Below are 20,841 nucleotides of genomic sequence, written 5' to 3'. Positions count from 1 at the left end.
ATCCTACTTGTTGTTACTATATTCGTTATTTTCCAGAAATTGTACAACATCAAGTTTTATCAAAAGTTGATGACCAATATTCTAAATCTCATTCAAACTAATTTCTTACTCCGATGCAGCTCCAGGAGGAAAGAAGTAAGCAAAGCTTTCAGCCAACTGTTCTTCTGATGTGATGAAATTATGATGGACAGGATTCTTGCTTGGTTTGATGCCAGCTTTCTTTAACAAAGCAATTCCATCTGCTACAATGTCAAGACAGCCACCAAAACCTAAAGCAAGGTCAAAATAAGTTTATGATTAATATTTAAAAAGAAAGTTAAGTGTAGGTTGTACAGTAATGCAGAAAAAGCATACAATAATATGATAACGATGGAATAATTTGCTTTCGGGTGTTGATTAAGGAATAAATATTAAAATTGGATGCAAGAGAGAACTCCCAAATTCTTCTAATATGCCCCACTGCATCTTTTACATCCACCCAAGCACAGAAGTGTCTCTAACTGCTCAGTTGAAACACGACATCACCATCAATACAATATTCCAGAACTGCTTTGGAGTGACAACTTAGGTCAGGAGATTGAGAGATTTGAATCCACAACTTGTTGACTCAGATGCAAGAGGACAAGCCACTGTATTATTAGATAACCTCTCAATTTAGATTACCAAGCAATTCAATTTAGATTACCCCCAAGTAGTGCAGGACCAGAGGTCTTTACCCATTCAGGAGTGTGGCCAAAACAAAAGCTTACAAAATCGCAACCTGGCTTGAAACTGAAATCAGACATTCCAGAGGCACAAAAGATATAATGGAACAGCGATCTACATAGGATGGTAATGATTAATCAAAAGTGGGATCAAGGCCCAAGAGTGCAATGTTCAGATGAACGTTTTCGAAATTGAGCTGGATGGTGTTGCTGAAACAAAGCAAATAAGATTACAGCTACTCAAAGCCAGACATCATAAAGACATTATTTTATCACAGGTTGAACCAAACTGATAGATGAATGTTTATATAAAGATTTCTATAAAAGCTAGATATACCAGTTAATGTTTTCATATTAAAAATTTAGCAACAAAACATCAGCTCTAGTTGGCACTTTCAAAGAACAATTCAAGTTAACTCCACTGTCAGTGTCATAGAGGTGTACAGCATGGAAACAGACCATTCGGTCCAACTCGTCCATGCCGATCAGATATCCCAAACTAATCTAGTCCCATTTGCCAGCACTTAGCCCATATTCCTCCAAACCCTTCCTACTCATATACCCATCCAGATTACTTTTAAATTATAATCAGCCTCCACCACTTCCTCTGGCAGCCCATTTTATACACACACCACCCTCTGTATGAAAACATTGCCCCTTAGGTCCCTTTTATATCTTTGCCCATTCACACTAAACCTATGCCCTCTAGTTCTAGACTCCACCACCTCAAGGAAAATACCTTGTCTATTTATCCTATCCATGCCCCTCATGATTTTATTAACTTCTATAATGTCAGCCCTCAGCCTCCGATACTCCAGGGAAAACAGCCCCAGCCTGTTCAGCCTCTCCCTGTAGCTCAAATCCTTCAACTCTTGTAAATCTTTTCTGAACCCTTTCAAATTTCACAACATCCCTCCCATAGGATGGAAGCCAGATTTGCACGCAATACTCCAAAAGTGGCCTAACCAATGTGCTGTTCAGCCGCAACATGACCTCCCAACCCCTGTACTCAATACTCTGAACAATAAAGGAAAGCATACCTTCTCCACTATCCTACCAATGATTCCACTTTCAAGGAGCTATGAACCTGTACTCCAAGGTTTCTTTGCTCAGCAACACTCCCTAGGACCTTACCATTAAATGTATAAGTCCTGCTAAGATTTGCTTTCCCAAAATGCAGCACCTCGCATTTATCTGAATTAAACTCCATCTGCTATTCCTCAGCCCACTGGCCCATCTGATCAATACACTGTTGTAATCAGAGGTAACCTTCTTCGCTGTTCACTACCCTCCAATTTTGGTATCATCTGCAAACTTACTAACTATACACCTGTGTTCACATCCAAATCATTTATATAAAAGTGACGAAAAGTCATTTCTAGGTCCTTTTTGTAAATTTCTCCTTTTCAACTATTTACTTTTTGAAAATTGCTATCCAATCTGCTTTTAACACCTTTGGAAAGTTAACAAGAAAGGTTGATGACAAGTAGTTAGGATTTATCTGCAGATCATGCAAGATTTAATAAAAATCTTGGTGACATGGTCTTTGATAAGTCTGTTATTTTGTTACATTTTAAAAACGTATTTTGTAAATGCAAGTTGTTGATATTCTAAGTCCTTTATGAAGTACATGTCAAATGATTTTCCTGACCACCTCAACCATTAGGCTTCAATACACCTTTACTTATCCAGTCCTGTCTTATTCATGCTTTACTTCCCAGTTTTGGATATATAAAAGATAGACCAAACATAATTGCAGTCACTGTTGTGCACAAGAAATGAATGGGTAAAATTGCAATAACAGAAAATTCAAAAAGTAGCCAACAGATTTGATACTTCATATGTCCAGCATCCAAAGGCCTTAGCTCCTGCATTGTTAAATCTAAACCTGGCTAACAAACATGTCATCATGTTTGCTTTATAGTTATTGGTTTACCATCAGATCAAAATGCCTCTCTCCCACTACACTTTACAAGCTAACAAACTTACATCCTTTAATCAAGTAACATTGAGAAGTTTTTTTCCCCAAAATATTTATTCTTTCACAGGATGTGAGCATCACCAGCAACAAATATGGGCCTGTTCAACCTTCAACTGCCCAAGATCAGAGTGGTTTGCTGGGCCATGTGTCACAAAGTTAATGTGTAAAAGATAGTAAAATGGGGAAAACATTGCAATGCCCTTTCAGGAGATGCTGTTGTATGTGGTGCTTAGAGATTTAAAAAAATGGATGCCTGATCAGCGGTTAAAAGTGCAACTGCACAGAGAGCACTTGAATTATATCAAACAGCATTTTTACACAGACAACAATTTAAATTCAGGGTCAGAAAGTGTGGCACTGAAGATATGTGGAGACTGAAGATCAATTGAATTTAGAATGGATTGTTTTGACACCCATGAGCCAATCAAATAAGAATTTAATGGGTCATGGGGCAGGGAGGTGTAAAATCAAGATTTTTGAAAATGGGCAGACAGCCAACTGCCATCTGAAAAAATAAATATCTTACTGTCACAAGACATCTCAGATCTCTAAGAAAAAACATCATCTATCCATCTATTTATAAACAGTACCATGGCATGTTCAGCTAACATTCCGGACACCAGAAGCCAGCAGACTGAGAAGGCCTTTCGGACAGTGGAAGACAGCAGGTGAGAGAGTGTGAGAAAACATTCTAGCGGATCCATTCTGTGTAAATTTTGAGCGACCATGTTTAATTTATTGTTTTCTTATTAACTGCATTTCTCTAAAATGAGATTTTGTTATTGAAACAGCATTCATTCCAGTAGAATTTGGTTCAGTTAGGGAACAGCAAATACTTAGGGGAAAATTGTCCTGTTTGATACCAATTCTGTTAATTTATTCAACTCTAACAGTAAAACAATTTAACTGTTACTTGTTAACCATAGAGCAAGTGAAAGGATTTAATTTCATCTAACCATTCCTTTATAATAGATTGGCAATTGAGAGATAAGTTATACCCCTTGTCATACTTCTTTGTCAAATTACAATACGAAGCAATCTTTTCTGGATGTTTCTATTTTAATTATCAGAGGAATGTCGACCTCCGCTTTGTTACACATGCCAGAGGGATGTTGATAGTCAAAATACTGGTGTGGATCTGGAGTCACCTGTAGGCCAGACCAGATAAGGATGACAGATTTCCTTCCCTTTAAAAATGACAGTTGCAAAGCTGATGGGTTTTTACAATAATTAATGACAGGTTCATGGTTACCAACACAGAGTCTGGCTTTATGATCCAGATTTGTTATGCGTTAATTCAATTGAAATTCCACCATCTAGCAGTGGTATTTGAAACAGCAGCATTAACTTGGGCTTCTGGATTTCTAGACATTAAGACTATTTCTATCATTTCCCCCTAAATCAGCAGTAACACATTTTAAATACATCAATACCTTCAAACAATTGAATGGAAGAAAATATTGTTAAGCAAATGCAACATAATACACAAAGGGTAGCACTGTGGTTAGCACTGCTGCCTCACAGTCCTAGGGACCTAGGTTTTGATTCCAACTTCAGATGATCGTCTATGTGGAGTTTGTACGTTCTCCCCCATGTCTGCGTGGTTTTCTGCTGGGTGCTCCAGTTTCCTCCCACAGTCCAAAAATATACAAGTTAGGAGGATTGGTCATGCTACATTGCCCATGATGTACAGGTTAAGTGCACTAGCCACGTGAAATGCAGGGTTACAGGGACAGGGAATGCGTCTGGTGGGTTGGTCTTGAGGGTCAGCGTGGATTTGTTGCGCTGAATGGCCTGTTTCCAAACTGTGCGGATTCTATGATTATGGGGCTCTAATTGTCACTGTATTATCATTCATAAAAGGCTCTTATGTTCTATTAAAAAAATAAGTTCAAAGAATCCTAGTCAGTTGATACACGTTATTCAAACAAAATGATGTGGGGAGCAATGCATTCATTTCTGGATATGCAGTAAGCTGAATGTCACGATTAACATTGTCTCAATGTCACAAATTACTTTATGCTCACAAAGCTGTCATTTCAGACCTCAGCTGAAACAGTAATTTACTTCTATAGGCAAGCTGCCCCTGCGATGATAAACAGAGCTGAACCACATAAGTTAGCACAATCACAAAGATAGATTGCTTTTGATACAAACCATTACACATCAAGATATGACAAATTACTATCATTACACCATCTCATTGACACCATCTCCTGATAAACAAGCGTAACATTCAAATGATGACAGCAATGTTGTCTCATTTCCCCAACATCCCCCCACCCACCAGTTGAAGCAAAACACTCAGACGCAGTATAGTTTTACATCCTCCATTTTTATTCTGGGGCCTGGAGGGAGAGAGAACAAATCGCCCACGTGCACACAGACATGCGTTCTCGGTCTTCTCTCTGGAACAACAGTGTCTTAAATGAATTAAATAGTCATTTTACAGGGAGGAGCATCCAGATAAGGCAAAAAAAACCTATTGACTGGGAGACCATTACAATCAGAGTGTCAATAGAAAAGATTAAGCCATCTGCTGTTACATTGAATAACTGGCTTCACATAATAAATACATTTCACCTTGTTAAACTGATCTTACATACGGAATACTTCCAATATTGTTAAATGGCTCTCTTTCATAAATACTTTTCCACCTTGCTAACCCATTACCCTTGCCTCTAGCACCCCATTGTTAACTGCAAGTTCTTATCTGATCTGAGTCATGCTCAGCTGAACCTCTTGTTTCTCAAAATCTAACTCTCCCTACCTGCTCATACCCAATATACATTCTCAGCAAGAGTGTCAAAAACAAAGTGCATGCTTCCCTTGGCTATGTTTTTCAATTTAATTTGCAACTCTCCCATCTCCAATGAGGTTGATAGGAAAGAATTATTAAATTAATTAAACATTTATTGTGACCATCTTTGACACTTAGTAATTCGATAGAAATAAACACAAACAAGCAATTGAAATTATGTGTATTGTTCGAACTGTATATCATAGAAAAAGCAACTAAATCAAAAAGATAGCACTGTGAACAAAATCACCCTCAAGCAGGAGACCCCTTTGGGGATACAGGTCCAGTGCTGATCAGAGGAGGCAGAGGATCAACTCCAGTGCTGTCTGGAATCAGCTGATTGGACCATGTTCAAACAGTCCACAGATACCTTAGGCGAGTACACCACCACCATCACAGACGATCAGCAAGTGTGTGGAAAACCACATACCAAGGAAGTCAATCCGGGTATTCCCCAACAGGGAACCCTGGATGAATCAGGGCATACAGAACCTGCCAAAATCCAGGTGAGAGGACTTCAGATCAGGAAACCCACTCAAATATAAGAAATCCAGGTATGACCTTCGCAGAGCCATTAAGACAGTCAAGGACCAAAACCAATCTAAACTACAGACTCAGACAGATACCCGGTAACTATGGCAAGGACTGAATGACATCACAGGTTCTAAAATGAGACAATGCAAGATAGCAGATAATGACAGATCGTCTCAACACCTTCTATGCTCACTTTGAACACCTATCCCAACAAGCCCTGACAAACCTATGCCAATCACTACATCAGATATCAGATCAGTTTTCCTTCGTGTGAATCCAAGGAAAGTGATGGGACCAGACAGAGTACCAGGCCATGCACTCAGGGCATGCACAGATCATCTGACAGAGGTCTTCTCGGACACCTTCAATCTCTCCCTGCAGCAGGCCACTGTCCCTTCCTGTTTCAAGAGAGCCAACATCATCCCTGTACCTAAAAAAGCTCATGCAGCATGTGTCAATGACCACTGCCCAGTGGCCCTAACTTTGGTGGTCATGAAGTGCTTTGAAAGGCTGGTCATGGCATTAATTAACTCCAGCCTCCCCTCTACTCTTGACCCACTCCAATATGCCTATCAGACCAACAGATCCACGTCAAATGCCATATCATTTGCCCTTCACTCCTCTCGAGAACATCTTGACACCAAGAACAGCTACATAGGAATCCTACTCATTGACTATAGTTCAGCCTTCAAAACTATTATCCCCTTGAGACTGAGTACTAAACTTAGTAATCACAGACTAAACCCCCCTCTCTGCAACTCGACTCAGTTTCCTAACCCACAGGCCACAATCAGAGAAGATTGTGGACAATATTTCATCCTCACCAAACACGCAACACTGGAGCTTCCCCCAGAGGTGTGTACTCAGCCCCCTTCTGTACTCACTGTATACCTATGACTGCATCGCCAAATACCAGACTAATGCCATTTACATGTTCGCTGATAACACCACCATAGTCAGTCGAATCTCAGATGGTGACGATACAAACAGGAAGTGGAAGACCCGAAAAAATGGTGCACTGAGAACAACCTAGCTCTCAATGCCGGCAAAACCAAAAGGAACTCATTATTGACTTTTGGTGGGATGTTACTCATGCCCCCCCTACACATTAACAGTACAGAGGTGGAACGAGTGGACAGTGTCAAGCTCCTGGGAGTGGTCGTCCACAACAAGCTTTCTTGGACTCTTCATTGGGACACACTGGTTACAAAGGCCCAACGTCTCTTCTTCCTTAGGCAGCTGAGGAAATTTGGCATGACGGCGAGTACCTTTGCCAACTTTTATAGGTGCACCATCGAGAACGTTCTACCTGGATGTATCAGAACCTGCTATGGCAACCGTACCATTCAAGATCAGAGACTATTACAGAGAGTGGTGAACTCGGCCAGGACATACACAAAGGCCAACCTCCCATCTATGGAGTCCATCTACTGGGCCCGTTGTCAAGGAAAGGCTGCCAGCATTCTCAAAGATCCATCCCGTCCTGGCAATGTTTTTCCACAATCTCTACCATTGGGGAGAAGGTACAGAAACCTGAAAACACGCACCAGCCAGTTTCGAAATAGTTTCTACCCTATTGTTGTTAGAATACTGAATGGACTCTCAAACTGTTAACATTCTCCTGTACCGCTGTTTTTGTTTTTGCCACTGTCTACCTATTATTTACTTAACTATGTTATTTAACTCTGATCTGCCTGTATTTTTCGCAAGACAAAGCTTTTCACAATTAGCCTCACAATTCAATTTCAAAATGGCTCTACCCAGCACACGGATTTCTGTCTGATCTTGCTTAATAAATGTGGCTTGAAGAGCACACAATGAAACAGCTTTTCCCCACAAAAACAATTAAACTCACCTTCCCAGGGTATTGTCCATCTCCCGAAACAAAAACCTCTATCTAGGGAGTGTGGAACTATATTTGTCACTCTAGGCTGATTTCTACCCTGCCCCCTCATTAATTCCCTTTACAGTCAAGTTTATGTTTGCAGAGCCTGGGGCCATATTCAGTGAAGAATGTGCATTGCACAATTGGATAACTTACTGGTTAACGTGGCTCACTGAAATTCTATTGTATCAATCTTTTCTGTTTACATGCCTGTTTGAAATTCACTACTTTCTACAAATTTTTCAGCCAATTTGTTAAACCAAAGCTGAAAGAATACAATTAGCGAAACACGCAACAGAAAACAATATCTAGAAGGGAATGACCTACCAGACAACTTTTTAAATTCAATCCAGTTAACATAAATTCACATTAAGACTACATAAACTTGTAAACCCATTTGGCACAGTTAGGGATAAAGGGATTGGTTTCCCATCCCTTGCTCAGTTCAGCATTTGTGGAGAGAGAGAACATAGTTAAACATTTTACATCCACGGCTGGGCTTGAACATTTATTCTGTTTCCCCCTCCACAGAAGCTACCAGACTGGAGTTTTGCCAGTATTTCCATTTCCAATCACTAGTATCTGCAGAATTTTGCCCGAAATACCACCACATCACCTCCATACACACAGGGTCTGGTCCCTTCCAGATTCAAATTCTTTCTCTAGACTTACCTGCTAGCCATTATAACTACAGAATCCCCTTTGTGATGCTTCCAAATCCTCAATGCTTCTTGATACAGAAACTCTAAGGATGATCAGAAGATCTCAACTTTGTCTTAGCGAACTCAATTTATACATGTGCACAATCTTATACATATGTTTGTTTATTGGTGGTCAACCAAAGAATACAAGCACAGATTGTTTGTCAGTTTCTTTGGACTTCTACAGAACTGAAGGTGCCCAATATCTATACAACAGATCCTAATTGGAAAATATTGTTTCAACTATAAAACAGTTATGACATTTGATAGTAGAGAATAAGAATATTAGAGGTCAGCAGCACTGAAAAATGGCCTTAAGCTCAGAGTCTATGCTAGTTTAAAAAATATCTAACTATTCCAATCCCATTTTTCAGTATGTAGCCCATAACCTTGTATGCCTTGATATTGCAAGTGCTCACATGAATTCTTCAATGAGGGTTTTTTGCCTTTGAGGCAGCAACTTCCAGATTCCCAACACCCTCTGGATAAAACTTGTTTTCTCTCACATCCCCTCTAAACTCCCTGCACCTTACCTTAGATCTATGCTCCCAGTCATTGAGCATTGCTTAAAAAAAAGACACAGATTGATGAAGCTTTTCATCTAGCACATGTCAGGATAATTCATGAGATAGCAGAGTAAGGGGAAAACTAACATTCTTTGGTAAAGTGCTCAACTGATTGGCAAGTGAATCCTCATTGCAATGTCTTGATTAATCAGTTAAGGACGAATGACATTGATCGATCAAGACAGTGCCCTGAGAAATGAATCATCAAATGGCTGTCACCTATTTTGCTGAGTTGACACAGGTAAAGTGAGTACATGTGCTGTCTATAAAAGACTAGGACCCTTTGTATTGATATATAAAAACTTAGCGCCATTTACCGCCCCCCCCCAAGAAAAATAACAGGAAATCACATCACCACAGGAAATTACATCACCAACCCAAGGAAACCTAAACACAAATAAAAAGCTGGCCATGCCACCAGTGCTTCATCTGGAGGCTCACTGATGTTACCTAGTATGGTGATGAAACATCTGAAAAATGAACCTTCTAGCTCAGCAAGCAAACCTACCTCCAGAACCACAACCTGAGCAACAAATCTTCACCTACTCAAAACATTTCAGAAATCTGGAGAAATAAATAAGACCAACTTCCAAAAAGTTAAACCAGATGGTACCCAAAGTTCACAAACCAGGAGCCCCTCAGACCCATAGTCTTGCTACCTGGAACACCAACTTACAGATTGGCCAAGGAGCAATACCAAAGGCTAAAATACTTATTTGAGGACTGATGCCACTCCATCCACTCCACCAAGAATTCCTGAAGACCAAAAACACCAAGATAGAAGAGGATGAAATGATGGTCTCCTTTGACATAACAGCCCTGTTCACATCCATCAACATCAGCCTGGCCAAGGAAATACTGACTACATTATTAGAAGAACCAAAGATACAAAAACCAGACACCACCAACTTAATCAGCAAGGGTAATGTTATCAAGCTTACCACCCACTTCACCTTCAACAACAAAACCTACAGACAAAATAACAGAACACCCATGGGATCTCCAATATCAGGGTTCTTAGCAGAAGCAGTAATGCAGAGATTCGAACAAGTAGCTCTGCCAACCATCCAATCCAAACTTTGGGTTTGTTATGTGGATGAAAGCTTTGCCATCACTAAACAAAACAAATTAGAGAAAACTTTCAAGACCATCAATAATACCCTTACCTGGCATAAAATTCACTAAAAAGGAGAAAGCAACAACAAACTGCCACTCCTAAATGTTGCAGAAGAGCAAACAGCCAGTGGAGAACTTCAAACCAGCGTCTATAGGAAAACAACGCAAACTGACATAATACTAAACTACAGAAGCAAGCATCCCAACACCTACAAAGCTGCATTAGGGCATTATTTCAATGAGCCACCACACACTGCAGCACAGAGGTACTACGCAGAGCAGAGAAAAATCATCTATACAGTGTATTCAGAAAGAACGGGTACTCAATGAACACAGTGCGTTCATTTCTCAGCAACAAACCCCAACAAACAGACAAAACACGTTCAGAAACCCTAGCCACTCTCCCCTACATCAAAGACATCTCAGAAATGATTGCACAACTACTCAGACCCCTTGGCATCATGGTAGCCTACAAACCTACCAACACACTAAAATAGCAGCTACTGAACTTGAAAGACCCTATACAGACAACGAGCAAAACTAATGTCATTTACAAAATACCATGCAAGAACTGTAACACACACTACATTGGACAAACAGGCAGAAAACTAGCCACCAGAATACAAGAACATCAACTAGCCACAAAAAGACGTGACCCACTCTCACTGGTAACCTTACGTACAGATAAGGAAGGGCACCACTTCTGCTGGGACAACACATCCATCCCAGGACAAGCCAAACAGAGATACTTATGAGAATTCCTAGAAGCATAGCATTCCAACCGGAACTCTATCAACAAACACACTGACTTGGATCCCATTTACCACCCCTGACAAAAATAACAGGAAATGGCACCACCAACCCAAGGAAACAAACACAAATAGAAAATGGGCCATGCCACCCAGTGCTTCATCCGGAGGCTCACTGATGATGTTACCTAGTATTGTGACAAAACATCTGAAAACGAACCTTCTAGCTCAGCTAGCAAACCTACATCCATATATAAAACTTCCAATACACTGAATGCAACTCAAAATCTTAAATTTTTACAGTCACATGGTAATACTTCTACAAGAATCCACTTGCCAACCAATCAGCACTATCATCTCAGAATATGTTTCCCCTTTAATTGGTACTCTTGCAGGTTGTCCTCAGCCACCACTGACGTCAGTACGACTACTGGTTTTTACACTGTTCTGATAAAACCTCCTGTTTAGCTAAAGCAACCCAAAAAAAAGTTAGGGCATAAAAACATGTCCAAAAACTCTGAAACCAGGAAACAGGAAGTGCTTGCTTATGCAGGATTCTTAGAGATATTGTGTATTTTGTATTGTATTGTTTTGAAACACTTCAGCCCATTAATCTCCACTTGGTGATTCAACTAAAGTGGACCATTTTCTTTCTTCATTTTATAAGGCCTTTTCGTTCACGACTTTCGGTTAGAAAAGATGGATTCACTTCTTTTTTTTCTTTACAGAGCAACCTGCCAGCTAACATCTAGGAATTTGCATTTTTTACTTTAGACAAGGGGGCGTTCAAACGAGTAGCTGAAGGTTTTTTTTTCCTCCAAATGCCCCATTCACTGCTGGTATATAAAACAAAAACATGAAATTAAGGCGATATAACAGAGATCGAAAGATCTGCACAAGAGAAATCCAGACCGTCAGGAATGTGCAATAGAAGTAAAATGAGACTTGCGCAGCGTGTAGGCGTTTAAAGACATTCCATGAAGCGACAAAAGGACTGTGAAACAATTGCATCAATATTGAAAAATAAGAAACGTTGAACAAGATAAACTGACAGTATATTTGTATGACATTTTAACCTGTTTTTCTTTATTCACTAATAGACAACTACTGAGTGCACAAGATATTGTGTGAAGGTGGTCTCGGATTCCTTACCTACTGCCACTCGGGGCCGCTGGTTCAGGTCTACTTTCCTCTCTGCTTTCAGCAGCGAAGTCAACACGGTCTCCAAACGCGAGTCCAGCTCGTTGCCCACTTGCTGACGATACCAAAATGCAGCAAAAACGGCAAAGAACGAGAAGGCAACACCGCATTTTAGTCCGTGGCCCATCTCGGACCGACGGCTGGCAAACACTACAACAACAAAGTCCAACCTGTGCTCCGTAGGTAAATCCAAGCAGTGGGGGCTGAGGGTTACCAAGGCAACGGAACCCGTGCTCGCGAGACACGGTTTTACCAACGAACCTTCACTGGGATCACCCAGGAAACGGCCACGTGACTCTGTTCAAAGCCTAACTGTAACACAGGACCGCAAAAGTCGTACACCATTAACGGGTAAGAAATTTTGCTCGATTCAGAGCTGATATATAGATATATTATGTCTCTTGGTTTCGTCCTTTTCGAAATATGGCCGCCTTGGTCTAATTATCTGATTGACGTGGACATTTTCCAATGAGATCTTGGCAAGGGGCGGGAATAGAGTATGGACGTTAGATCGTCAGTTTCGAAGTAGCGTCGTTGAACTCGAAACGTTCATTCTATTTTCCCTTTACACAAATGCTGTCAGACCTGCTGAGTTTCCCCAGCAATTTCATGTTTTGTTTGTTTCTTATTTCCAGCATCCGCATTCTTTGTTTTATTTTGGTTACTTGTTGCGTTTTCTCCAAGTACTGAGACTGCGAGGAGTGGAGGACGTGGCTGTGAATGATTAACAGTTGAGTGGAGCCTGTTCCCGAGGAGGCGTGTAATGTTTCTAATCACCCTGTAGTTTCAAACAAGAACGGGGGGGGGAGAAGCTGAGAGTGTTTCCACGTTGAATGGTTTGACGTGTTAAAGTCAACGTGGCGAGGGACAGATTTAATTTAGAACCAAAACGACAGGAAAACCACTCAGCTCATCAGTTAACATTTAGGGGATGCAGAATAGTTCTGAGCTGAGCTTGACCTGTCTATTCTGATTTGAAAGGGAGCGATTCACCCAAATCCCCAATCCTCTTTCGCCCCCCTCCCCCTGCATATAATTCCATTATCAACCAGTCAGAATTAGGATTGCACATAACCCTTTGGATTGCAAAGAGTTGGAATCGTAGAATCTCCACTGCATGGAATGACAAAAAACAACGAAACGAGCTCCAATTATCTTTGCCTTTCACTCTACAGTACTTCACATTGTGCACTCTTATTTTGCAATTTTTCTCCATTGTGACTACATTTTGAAGTTTGAAATTTATTATAAACCTGGGTCAGTGAGGGAAGATTTTGTTTGTGTGTTTTAGGGAAGGTGGTGGCAGATGCTCCACAAATCGATCTGTTTTCTTGGAGTTCATGACCTAAAATTTCTGTTCTTTTAAACTCACCCACACTCACTTTAGGAATCCCTTGGCATCCTATTAGATGATAAATTGAGTTTCAATTCCTGTTTCCTGACCTCCAAAAGACCATTACTTATACATTTGACTTCACCCATTTGTACCTATCTCCAATGCTTTCATCGCTACTGAATGTTTATTCACACATTTTTGGTTCCAGATTTGAGTATTCCAAATAACCTAAGTCCAAAACTGCAACTCATTCTAGGATTTTTTTTACTATTGCATCTAACAATTTTAATTGATTTTCTATCAACTGGTGTATTGCTTTTTAAAAATCTTATGTTTATCTTTGCCCAAGTGCCTTGCTAACTCTCTAATCCCCTCTGCACTCAGTTCTCCCAAGTATGGTATCATCTTATTGAATTGCAGTCCAATTCTGCCAACTGAATGGAATGATTTAACCCTTCTCTCATTCACTCCTGCAGTCTGTCTTCCCTTTTAGAATAAATTGTTTTCACAGAGAAAAAAAACCTTTGAATACTGTTGGTTTAATAGTTTTCAAAAGACTGCTCCCCTTTCAGAGTCCACCAGCATGGTAGTGTGTATCAGTCTTGTGTCCAAATAGAAATGCTGAATAACTGTCTTCTAAACCCCAACTCCATTTTATCTTAAAACTAAAGTTTAAAGTATAACCTTTAATGAAGTCTGACATTCCTAACACTTTCCCTGTAAAGCTCATTAATGAGTATGACTTTGAACAGTCATGTGACACCTCCTTTGCTCCAGTTAATCTTTCATTAAAACAGCACCAAAAAATAAGTTTTGTAAATTGTTTGTCTATAGAAGAATGATTGTCCAATCATTACATGGTTGTCGACATTGCCATGAATGAGTTGGCTGCTGTGTTTCTTACCTTCTACTGCAACAGCTGTTCGAATTGAGATGGGAGGTATGCACTATCTTTCTCCAGTACTAAGCTCCACAGGTTACAACAGAAATGTAATTATTTTACCTGCTTCCTGATATGGCTGATCACATGTTTATCTAGATTTGATTAAAAATGCCATAAATCAGGTTTCTTTATAATCACCAGATTATTGATTTATTACTCCAAAGAGACATTTTCATCTTGAATTCATCAGGATGATGCATGTGAAACACCTATAATGTGTACAGGAGAAAAAAACCTTTTCTGTACAGTATAAGAATCTTGATTGTTTTGCAAGCAAATAGCCAGAGGGAGATACTATTTCCTGTGATCCACCCATGGGAATAGACAACCCACAGTATATGGTATCACACTGGTACTGAAATTTGCATACTGGATAACTTATTTGCATGTCAGACAGACTTGTTCTTGGCTTTTTTAAAAATTAACTTTCAGATGTTCACAACTAACAAAGTGCAGTACTGACTGTACCTAACTGACCCCGCTAGCCTGTGCTTGCAAAACTCAAAAGAATATACAGCCTTAAATCTGATTCTTCTTTGGATCCCATTTATTAAATGAATCGCAGGTCAGGTGAATTGGCCATGCTAAATTGACCAAAGTGTTAGGTGCATTAGTCAGGGGTAAATGTAGGGGAATGGGTTTGGGTGGGTTACTCTTCGGAGCATCAGTGTGGGCTTGTTGTGCCTAATGGCCTGTTTCCACACTGTAGGAAATCTAATCTAGACAATGAAATCTAATTCTGAATGTGCTAAGAATTATGCTGAAAATCAGTTTAAGATTTAGTTGGGATTGCAGTATGGCGTTCTTGCATATACTGGAAGTTACATTTATAAATGCACAAATCCTGTTTATGGAATCCCTACAGCATGGAAGCAGGCCATTTGGCCCATTGAGTCCATGCCAATCCTCTGGAGGGCATCCCACACAGACCCACTATCACCCTGCATTTTCCATGGCTAATCCACCTAGCCTGCACATTCCTGGACAATTCTAACATGGCCAAATATCTAACCTGCACATCTTTGTATTGTGGGAGAAAATCGGATCACGTGGAGGAAACTCACACATGGTCACCTAAAGGTGGAATTGAACCCAGGTCCCTGGCGCTGTGAGGTAGTAGTGCTAATCATTGAGCCACTTTATTTGTTGTTATGCCAGACAGGAGAAACACGTATATGGCTGTTATCTATTTTGAGTTGAAACTGGGCATCCTTTGGTAAATTTCTTGGAGCAACGTCCTCAGAATCAATTAAACTGCTTGGATTTAAATTTAATTAAAACTGACAATTAACTGCCAGTCATCATTTAACTGCTGTCATGGAAAATACAATACCTCTCTTCTCATATTGTTGTAAAAGGAAAACTACTTTTTCATATTTGTGGAAGATAAGTTTCAACCAAATGTCTTTTCATCAGACTTAAGCTACTGATGACCAAAATACGATTGTTGATTTAATTATAGAAAGGAAACAATTCTACATTTTCACAACCAAATAAGTGAACAGTTTGTAATTTTAAAATGATACATTTTTATCCCTTTAAATAACTCAGCACACATACGGACAAAGCTAAGATAACAACTTCTGAACAATATGTCATAGTCCTTGAAAACAAACCAGATTACATTTGAGATGTTCAAGGTGACTGCGGTCTGATGTTCTGGTGAATATTATGGAATGCATGAAGTTGTCACTGGGGACATTTTTGGATGCAGTTTAGCAATATTCGGCAACTTCCTCATGTCAAAACTGCTCGACAGACGAGATCCACAAGAAGGGTTCTTTTTGAGAAACTGTGAAAAAGCAATTAAGCTGTTTTACTTCAACAAACTGATCACCAATGACTCTGAACAATATGCAAAAATATACCTTGTAGCCTGACAAGGTGTAACCCCAGGCAGGAGCTGTCTAGTAAATGAGCAATCATTGTGGATATGTGACTACCAAAATGCTGTGTTTTATAAGATTTATGTCCTATTGTTTATCTCTTTTATAAAAGAAAAAGTCCTGGTGTCAACAATTCTTCAAACCGAAGTTCATAAAAATGATTGCATATGAAGCATTCATGATGCCACACTTCAAAAAATGGCTTGAATGTGCTTTAAGATCCTAAAATCCAGGGGCATAAATACTGTGAAATAAAATGCAATCCTTTGCACAAAAGCAGGGGTGGACCTGGTCATTGCTGCTATGTGGAATTCAGTTTGAGGAGGGAAATGACTAATTCAATCCTTTGTCCATCCTGATGCGGAGTGCTATTTGCCATGTCATTTTCAAGTAGCAGGGGATAATCTAAAAACCATTCTGAGCTAATTATTTTGTCCAAACTGTTTCTTTTATGTGAAAGGACTGCATTGTTTCACTTATAGTCAATCCCACTTAGTACATATCTGGATGTTGCATGAAATATACAAGTAGACATCCTGATCAGCATGAACAACAGGATAACACGATTTGAAATATAGACACAGAGATGTACAGCATGGAAACAGACACTTTGAAGAATGAGAGGAACTGCAGATGCTGGAGAGTCAGAGTGGAAAAGTTTGGCACTGGAAAAGTACAGCAGGTCAGGCAGCATCCAAGGAGCAGGGGATTCATGTTTTGGGCACAAAAGGTATCAGGTATTACTTGCTATGTTTTTTCAGCGCCACACTTTTTGATTCGAAACAGACCCTTCGGTCCAACTCGTCCATGCCGACCAGATATCCTAAATTAATCTCATCTCATTTGCTAGCATTTGACCCATTTCATTTTAAACCCTTCCTATTCACGTACCCATCCAGATGCCTTTTAAATATAGTATTTATATCAGCCTCCACCACTTCCTCTGACTGCTCATTCCATACACACACCACCCACCTATGAAAATGTTGCCCATTAGGTCCCTTTTAAATCTTTCCCCTCTCACCATAAAACCTATGCCCTCTAGCCTTGGACTCCCCTAGCATGATGAAAAAATCTTGGCTATTCACCCTATCCATGCCCCTAATGAATTTGTAAACTTCTATAAGGTCACCCCTGAGCCTCCAATGCTCTGGGGAAAATAGCCCCCTCCTATTCAGCCTTTCCCAATAGTTCAAAACCTCCAACCCCACCAACATCCTTGTGAATCTTTTCTGAACCGTTTCAAGTTTCACAACACCTTTCCTCCAGATGGGAGACTAGAACTGAACACAGTATTCCAAAAGCACTTCACCATTGTCCTCTACAGACACAACATGACCTCCCAACTTCTATATTCAGTGCACTGACCAATAAAGGTAAGCGTACTAAATGCTTCACTACTTTGTCTACCGCAACTCCACTTTCAAGGTACTATGAACCTGCACTCCAAGGTCTCTTTGATATACAACACTCCCTAGGATCTTACCATTAAGTGTATAATTCCTGCCCTCATTTGCCTTACCAAAATACAGAACCTCACATTTATCAAAATTAAACTCCATCTGCCACTCACTCACATCGAGCACTGATTAAGGTCTTTTGCCCAAAACATTGATTCTCCTGCTTCTCGGATGCTGCCTGACCTGCTGTGCTTTTCCAGCACCACACTTTATGACTTCAATCTCCAGCATCCAGCACTTCTTCCCACTCATTGGCCCATCTGATCAAGATCTTGTTGTATCCTGAGATAACCTTCTATGAATCATTATAAAAGGGGATAATATTGAAAGCACTCTACTGCGTTCTAAAGATGAGTTAGGATTGGTCAACCTGAATCAGGATGACAATTAACACAAGGTGGACCAGCTTTGAGGATTGTAAATAGTGATCATGGTCTGGTAGGGAGAGCAGAGGGATCAGTGCAGTCAAGAAGGAGGGTCAAGAATGGTAAACCTGGCTCACAGACATCTAATTCACATTGGAAGGACCAATCATATGTAGGAATGCAAGTTATCAGCCAAATCTGAGGGATATTTTGGCTGAAGTTTCAACTCATCAATTATTGCTTATATGATTATCAATCAGATTCAGGGTGTGTGGGGGTCTGAATTGAGCATGGCCTGGGGTAGAAACAAGTTTGCCTATGATTTTACAGTAAAGGTTTACGCAATATGTCATGATGAAGTGTGTGTATTTGGGTGAGAGCTAAGGGTTAAATCATGGAGGGATTTAATTCAGTTGAACCAATCAAGGTGTTGTGTAATGCTACTTAGACACATCTCAAGGTTTTTTCCTTTTTAATAAGTATTTTAATAAACAAGTTAATGGTTCACAAACCCGATGTCTGTGCAATCCTATTCTTTCTAAAATCCTAACATCCAAGAATCATTTGTCAGGGGTGGAATACTTGCATAAGGTTTTCTTCATGCAAGAGAATCAGTAGCATGGCTTTTTGTAGCAGGCTTACCTTAATCTAATCTTGGCTATGCCTCATCTTGAGGGTGGGACTTCGGGTGTTTGATTATCATAATAGCAGATCTTTGTCACATGTCAGAGTTCACACAACAGCAAAACATACTATATTTTGCAACTTCACAAAATCAATTTACTCACTGAAAACATTTTCTACACAATTCATTCCATCAAACTCTTGATTTGTGCCTTGTGGGTGGAATACAGGGTTTGGGGAGTTAGTAGGTGAGTTATTTGTTGCAGGATTCCTAGCTTCTGGCCTATTGTTGTAGCCACAATGTTTACACCCAGGATGTAACACCTAGCACAAAGGAAGATGTTCATGGTTGTTGGGGGTCGACTTTGATATTTGCATAATGTTGAATACCACTCCTTACCTCTCAGATACTGGAACACTCTATGTCCAAATGCAATAAAACCTGGATGATATCTAGTTGACAAGGTTGATAAGTAACATTTGTATCACATACATGCCCGGAAATGATCATCAACAACAAGAGAGGATCAAACCATCACCTTGACATTCAATGGCTTTACCATCACTGAGTTCTCACTGCCAATATTCTGGCTCTTACCATTTACCAGAAACTCAATTCGACTAGCCATATAAATACTATGGCTGCAAGAGCAGACCAGAGACTGGGAATACTTCAGCAAACAACTCATTTCAAACAACTGTCTCCAAAGCCTGTGCACCAATTACAAGGCACAAGTTAAGAAAGTGATAGAATACTCCCCGTAGCTGGATGAGAGCTCTGATAATATTCAGGATGCATGACACCATCCTAGACCTGCTTGATTGACACCATATTTTCCAACATTCAACCACACACACAAACAGCAGGATGTGTCATTTCCAAGATGTACTGCAGAAATTTGCCAAGGCTTCTTCAATAGCACCTTTTGAATTTGTGACCTTTACCATGTGTAAGGATAAAGGTAGCAGATGAAGGGGAACACCACCACTGTGACATCTAAACAGTTTTAAGAGGTATATTTTCTCCTGTTTTGAAGAGAAGTTTTGAGCCATTGGTGAAGAGCTGTCTTCTCTCCAAGCCAATTAACTAAACAACTTGTGATGTTTTGGGTTTTTTTAAAATTGGAACAGTAGAAGCAGCATGAATGGTTGGAGTCAGGTTCCCACAGAACCAGGATTTTAGTTTATCTTTTAGCAGTTGTTGGGCCTTATGAAGCTAATATGGAAGTTGCTATATTTCTCTCTCTCTTTTATACCTAAAAACTTGAGTTCTCTTTCTTCTGCCAGAATGTAAGGTATAAAAGCAGAAGGCTGGGAGAACACAGCAAGCCAGGCTTGTCTACTTTGGATTCAAATATCTGCAGTTTTTCTTTTGTCTCTAACTAAGAATTGCTTGTAAGACAATCTGTTTTACTGACTTTGCCCATGTCAAGGGTGTGTTTATGGGATGTTACTATATCAGAATAGTTACTTTTTAGTAGTTAAATAAAAATATTATTCTGTTAAGTTTTCCAATAGAGTTGAGGTTATACTAATTCGTCTTTCTTTTGTTTGTATTTTAAAGGTAGTGTAAGAATAAAATTTGATTTGCTTGAAGCCAAGTAAATTGAGTTACATCTGGAACACAGCACCGTACACTTGCCTTTCAATAAGGTAAACATTAAGTCCAGGCAAGTCCTTAATATACTTGAAGGGAGTTTGGTCTGGTCTACAACACCATCTGCAAGTTCTTCTCCAAGCTTCACAGCAACCTAACTTGGAAATACACAACTATTTCTTCTATGTGCTGTAGTCAAAATCTGGAGCTCCTTCCCTAACAGAATGTGGGTGTATCAACACTTAATGGCAATGGTTCAAGAAGGCAGCTCACCATCATGTCAAGGGCAACTAAGGATAGGCACTACATGCTAGCCCAGCTATTAAAACCAACATCTGAACAATTTTTTGAATATTGTGTTTTTACTGTATATAATAAAAGTTCATCATTTATA

General features: G+C 39.8%; 1 protein-coding gene and 1 long non-coding RNA gene across 2 annotated transcripts in view; one reads left to right on the top strand and one right to left on the bottom strand.

The window, feature by feature from the left end:
- The window catches only part of adpgk2 (ADP-dependent glucokinase 2), a 40,966-nt gene extending 28,603 nt beyond the window's left edge, over positions 1 to 12,363 (bottom strand). Inside the window, exons 1-2 of the mRNA XM_072580547.1 lie at positions 12,189 to 12,363; positions 110 to 269 (exon numbers count right to left, since the gene is read on the bottom strand). Coding sequence (XP_072436648.1) covers positions 110 to 269; positions 12,189 to 12,363 — 335 coding nt within the window. The remainder of the gene's footprint in view (positions 1 to 109; positions 270 to 12,188) is intronic.
- Positions 12,364 to 12,486: 123 nt separating this feature from the next.
- On the top strand, positions 12,487 to 20,841 carry LOC140482854 (uncharacterized). The gene is made up of 2 exons (XR_011961799.1): positions 12,487 to 12,587; positions 20,415 to 20,841. It is a non-coding gene; the product is annotated as an uncharacterized lncRNA (long non-coding RNA).

This window comes from Chiloscyllium punctatum, chromosome 11, assembly GCF_047496795.1.
Source record: "Chiloscyllium punctatum isolate Juve2018m chromosome 11, sChiPun1.3, whole genome shotgun sequence".
NCBI lineage: Eukaryota > Metazoa > Chordata > Chondrichthyes > Orectolobiformes > Hemiscylliidae > Chiloscyllium > Chiloscyllium punctatum.
This window is presented reverse-complemented; position numbering and strand designations above follow the sequence as displayed.